Below are 6089 nucleotides of genomic sequence, written 5' to 3' on the forward strand. Positions count from 1 at the left end.
ATTCGCGTATCGATATGGATGATTATGTATTGATACGGCAGCAAATGCTGTGATTCAGTTTTGAAAAAGAAACAGAATGGGAAAGACAATTTTAAGTTTAAAAGTTAAAAAAAGTTTCTTTCCACCTAATAATAACTCTGGGATTAGAAACTGAAATGTCTTAAGTTGTCCCAACCTGATGGCTTTTTTCCTTCTCTGTTCTACAGAATAATTAAGAACAGCTGTTATAGTAAAAAACTATAGAAAAATGTTATAGTAAAATCTACGTGGCCCATGTTTCGTACAGTACAATATAGTTTTATTATCTGAGAAAAAAAAAAACATTAATTGGGGGATAAGATGCTGGTAGCCATGGCAGGGGGTAAGAGTGATAAAGAAAAATCTATACAGACAGAGGTGTGTGTGTTTGTGTGTCTACAGTATACAATACTGTGATCATGATTTCAAATTGCATTTTGACTATGAGATGTAGTTGGATTTTGATTGATTATGTCTAATCAAAAATATAAATAAAGAAACTAAAATGTGTGTGTGTGTGTGTGTGTGTGTGTGTGTGTTCATTCTGTTGGCACCTACTAAAAATCACAGTGTAGCATTAAATCTTACCTATAAGTGGAGGATGAGTGGTTGTAGGCACTTATAACAGAAGTTTCCTGTCGGACATGTCTCTAAAAATTTTAATGACATCGTCATTTATTGGAATGTCCTTCTCAATGGCCAACAGAAGAAGGTCAGACAATCTCTCATCTTTGCAAAGGCTGCGAAGTTTGGTTTTCACCAGCTTCAGTTTTGAGAAGGAACGTTCCACAGTTGCTGTGGACACCGGAAGTGTGCCATATGTCTTCAGCAGCTGAGTCATGTTGGGGAAAAACCAGATGTGCATTGTTTTCCTTGACCACTGAAAGAATAGATGACACATTGACTGATGTCAGGTCAGGTATATTATTCATTTTATATTAACACTGATGTTTTTACATTTATTTCCAGAGAGATACTATTGAGTTTACAGGCTAAAGTGGTCTTGCTGTTGTAAACACTGTTGCTATTGTAGAAAAAAAAAATATTTGTGTCACATTTAAAATATAATTATATTTTAATTCATTTCTGAATTCTTGTAAAATAATAATAAGTAAATAAACATAAAAAATCACTTCGCTGAGAATGAAACACCAATTACCAGCTGCCGCGGTGTTGAAAATATCCTCTGGCAATAAAAAAAAAAATGCGCGGTGCGGCGTGAGGAATCTTCCCGGTCGGATGAGGTCGTCGAGGTCAGGTGAAAGGTCATCATGTGGGTATTTTATTTACGGCTAAATTATTATTCATAAATTTTACTAATATTTAGATTGGGCATGTTCACAAGGCATTCACAAAAGGGCATGTTATTACAAAAAGAAAAAAAAAAAAATTAGAGGAAATTTTGCTTTGACAAAACTGCACTTTGGGCACCAAAGGGCAAAGGGGCAGGTGCTCAAGACGTGCCGCCCACAACACACCTCAGGGAAGATAATTCCGCAAACAGCTGCAAGTGCAGGTTTGCAAACAGAGATGGCGACAAAGAGACTGCAGCTTTAAATATTTTTGTCCTTCCAACATTTTGTTAATTGGATTTTTTACAATGTGGGTCTTTTTGTAGCACATACAGTATGTTTAGATTAATAGTTCAAGGCAAACAGACTTTATATAAAACTTTTTTTATATATATAAAAACCTTTTTTTTATTAAACTGACACAAGCATAGAGTGGTTGGCCAAAAATTATTAGAACACTAGAATTTTACCAGCTTAAAAATGGTTTTAAGTTTAAAGTTATTAATTTTAAAGTTATTTCTATCTTTTGCTGTAGTGTGTCAGTAGGAAATATAAGTTTACATTTCCAAACAATTATTTTGCCATTATTGTAATAATCTAGTGAGATTTTTGTCTGACAACATCCAGCGCTCCACACAGAGATCTGGTCTCCTAAATATTTAAAAACTCTTAAAAATAAAGGTTCTTTATTGGCATCAATGGTTCTATGAAGAACCTTGAACATCCACGGAACCTTTCAAATGCAGAAAAGCTTCTTTATATTCAAAAAAGATTCTTTATATTTTTATGTTCTTCAAAATTTTGCATTTAGGAACTTTTTACTGAAAGGTTCTTTTGGGAACCAAAAATGGTTCTCCTAGGCATCACTGCAAAAACACCCTTTTGGAACCTTTATTTTTATAGGTGTATTCATTACAGTCAGTCATAATCAGACAAACAATCAAAAAAAATAAAATCAACTGATTTTGATTGCAAATATTCTTTATTAGCATTTTAAAGCTATTTGAAGAATTATTTTGAAGAATTATTTTTTATTTATTTTTATTGTAAGTTTTTTGTTGATGCAGAGAATATAATTTTATTCAGAAAGTTTTATGGGGACAGTACCCAGATAAAAACTACTCCATCTCCTCAGAGCCTGGTTTCAAGACGGCTTTCGTTTGAAGGCACATATGTAGTTTTTCTTGACATGACAAGCATCGTCATTCCATCTGCCAATCTCTGAAAATAAGGGACAGTGAAATGAAGAGATTATTCTACCATCTGCAGTGTGTCTTACCAAATATTCCTCACAGCATCACTGGAATAAATCATTTAGCAAAACATTCACTTAAAATTCATTGTGATTATCCTATAACCCATCAGTGTCTCTCTGTTGTTACCTTTCCAGTTCATCTCCGCACATTCCTCTATGCTGGTGTACATATGGTTGGGTTCACCACGTGTCCAGATTTGAAAATCCCAGTAGGATCCATCAACCCAAAGAAACTGACCAGACTGAGAGAGAATGAGAAGGAGATTTAAAGAAGAAAAAAAAAAAGAAAGAAACACAAAAAAAGTTGTTAGTGAGAAACTATAGTGCATGCATGTCATAGAAAACCAGATAAAAACATAAAATCTGTAATTTCTCTTTGCTCTCCCTGTTTGTAAACACCAACAGATTTCTGTCTTTTTTTACCTTAAAAAGTTCAAAAGCTCCGAGCCAGAAGCGCAGGTTATTTGGGTTGAATTTTTTCACAATGCAGAGCAGGTAATCATTGTGCTCTTTTTTATGCACCGACACCAAGTGTGCACCAGGGGCTTTGGTCCTACAGCTGAACTGGATATGAACAAGGGAAGAACATTAATGACTACACATTACATTGATTTTTTTTTCACATTGCATGGACAAAAAAACATACCTCGGCGTCAGTGAAGTTGAGAGGTCTGTCGAAGTATTTGACACAGACACTGCCCACTTTGTACCAGTCAGTGAAGCCGTACACATTACACGGTTTAGGCATAGAACACCGAGCAGTGACATTTGTACGGCCTGCAACAAACTCTAAATGACAGAATCACATGTTTGAACTCTACGAATTTTTATAAATGTAGTATTTCTTGCCTGTTTAAAAGATGAACTTTTAATTTATCACTCTGTTAATCTACTAATGCATACTCAAAGCAAGTCATCTCAACAAATACTTTATAAACCATATGCACAAACTGGTCACTTGATTTTTGTTTAACAACACCTGGCTTACCTTTAATTAATATTAGGGGCTCATTAAGAAATGTGTGTGAAGTAAGAGATATAATTATGAAAAGTCAACATAAATATATTTGAGTATGAATTAAAAATGACCTCTCTCCATTTTTAAGAAGTTTCCACTCCCAAAAAGGAGAATCATCAACAGAACGCCAATAGATCCTGATTTGACCTGTCGAAGAAGTGGAATATGATTATTAAGCACAAATTATATATATATATATATATATATATATATATATATATATATATATATATATATATAGGATACAAAGACTTGCCATTGTAGTTCACCAGCTTCTGTCGTCTCTTCCCTCACAATAATTTAGCATCTGTCTCACCTTATTTTTTATACCTTTCCATTCGATTTCACAACTCCTCCTCTTCTCTGTCTTACTGTCTCAAGGGTGAAGAACAGTTTTTTATTCATCACACAGGAAACCGTTACACACATCTAGTGACTGAAGCATTTAAATATAAATATATTTAATATAATTAAGAAAAAATAATAGATTTTTGTGTGAATTGTGTAAAGTTTACACAGATCAACCTATGCATTCAAATTTCAATGAATAAAAAAAAAAAGGAAAGAATGAGAAGAGAGATCGTGTCCTGGTGGATTGAAACATGATTACTTGTTTTATTATATGATCATGACCTTAAAGGATTTCATTCCCGCTGCTTCTCATTACAATCTGAGTCATTATGCACTTTTAACTTTAAGTAATGGTTCAAACCAAACAAGAAATAGGTCTGCATCTTATTTCCTACATTTGCATGACCCTTCTCTTATCTTTTCCCCACCCTATCAGTATTGTGTTTGGAAAACAGGCTAAAATTGCAACAAATTTTATTCTCTGGGATAAATGCCAAATCTCGTTTTCAAAGGGGTCCTATTACACAAGAATCCAAAAACATAACACAAAGACAAAGAACAACAAAAAATCACAAAACAACACACCCTACAATATTAACACATGAAGTATTAATAATTATATTTATATTATTTACATTTATATATTTAAAATTGATTTTGTAGACAGTACATTGGTCAGAAAGAGGCAATCTGGTAAATGACAAGTATCTGAAAAAAGTCTACTACAACACAGTGAAACCAATAGGTCTTGTGGTTGAAGATACAGTTTGTGATCTTAACTCCACCTGACACTGCTGGCGACAGTTATCAACCTGAATCGCTTTGTCACTTAATTTGAATTAAATTAATCTGCCAGTCACTTTGTAACGCTTTAATTTTCACAACCCCTCCTATTTCTCTCACATCTCCTTCTCAGTTCTTCATCACAAATAAAAAAAAAATAACCTTTAAAGCTGGCCTCATGATAAACAAAACTACTTGTATTAGGAACATAATGCATTAGGTTGCATGAAGCATTAGTTCTTCTTACTTTCCATTCATCATTATAGCTAGAACATAACTGTCAAAAATAGTTTTTTTTTTTTTTTTTTTTTTTTTTGTATTATGCAAGATCTAAGAGATTCTTGTCTTTACATTCACTTTGCAAGAGTGTAGCTTTGGCTAGGAGGAGCTGATGTCATCAGACAGTATCCAACTCTCCTTGGGTGTTTCGACCCTGAACCGTAACACCCTCCTGTTGGTGGGTTGGTGGCCAAATCACTACCATTCTTCTCCTCCTTGATTCCAGCTTTGCTCCTCTCTCCTACTCAATAAACCACCAAGAGACACTTTCTGCTGCCTCCCCCATCATGTGGACTGCTACCTTCCTCTCCTTCCCTCCATACTGACTGCGCCGGGAAGACTTCAAGACCTCAAATGTGTATGTCAAGATAAGAGAGACACCAAAAAATGTGCAGTGTTTGGTGTTCTCCAGGACCAGGATTGGGAACCACTCTACTACAGGATGATAAAACATAGGCTAATTAAAAAAAAATAGTTGGTCATTAAAGCCAGCTAAAGTTTAAAACATACGTTTGGCCTGTATGTTTGTTTCGCTATGCCACAGTCAATGGTTTGCTCTTTACCTTAAAAGGATATCAAGTCAAACGAAATCCACCAGAGACCTGCAGGGCCAACCATGATAGACAGTTACTGGTTTTAGCCCTCTAGCGGTTAAAAATAAAACTGCATGCATGCGTCTTGAGGAAGATCAAGATCAAGATGTTTTGGTTGAGCTCCGGCACTGTTTCCGGTGCGTGGGTGGATGCATGCGGTTCGAGGCACTAATGTACCCCTGCAAACAAAAACATTTTATTTAGACAGACCAAAAAATAATAGTTTACAAGCGGTGAAGGTAAGGTCGTTATTTTTGAATGATCCATGGTCGATTTTTCTTTTTCATTGTGACAAACAAACTTTCATATTTACGCTACGTTACACGCCACGTCATAGTCACATGTTTTTTTTTTTTTAAATTTTAAATTTAATTGATTTCCAACATATAATATAAAAGGTACTGAACAAAATAAACTACAACAAAGAAATAGAAAACTATACAGTATAATATAAATAAGTTTATATTATATAAATTACAGGTAAAAAAAAAAATGAAAGT

General features: G+C 34.3%; 1 protein-coding gene across 1 annotated transcript; it reads right to left on the reverse strand.

Annotated features, from left to right (window-relative positions):
• Window positions 1-2400: 2400 nt before the first annotated feature.
• LOC122143149 (lectin-like) lies at window positions 2401-3883 on the reverse strand. Its single transcript, XM_042753979.1, has 6 exons — window positions 3840-3883; window positions 3655-3730; window positions 3212-3354; window positions 2989-3129; window positions 2693-2807; window positions 2401-2531 (listed from the first exon to the last, which is right to left on the reverse strand). Exons 1-6 carry the CDS (start codon window positions 3840-3842, stop codon window positions 2455-2457), a joined length of 555 nt encoding a protein of 184 aa, XP_042609913.1. The 5' UTR covers window positions 3843-3883; the 3' UTR covers window positions 2401-2454.
• Window positions 3884-6089: the final 2206 nt, after the last annotated feature.

Source organism: Cyprinus carpio, unplaced genomic scaffold (assembly GCF_018340385.1).
Source record: "Cyprinus carpio isolate SPL01 unplaced genomic scaffold, ASM1834038v1 S000000932, whole genome shotgun sequence".
NCBI lineage: Eukaryota > Metazoa > Chordata > Actinopteri > Cypriniformes > Cyprinidae > Cyprinus > Cyprinus carpio.

Excerpts from the sequence above, each read along its gene's own strand:
- LOC122143149 (XM_042753979.1), bottom strand. Across the intron at positions 3,355-3,654 it reads CTTCTTAAAAATGGAGAGAG|AGTTTGTTGCAGGCCGTACA; the intron begins GTCATTTTTAAT and ends TCTGTCATTTAG. Across the intron at positions 2,532-2,692 it reads TGCGGAGATGAACTGGAAAG|AGATTGGCAGATGGAATGAC; the intron begins GTAACAACAGAG and ends CCTTATTTTCAG.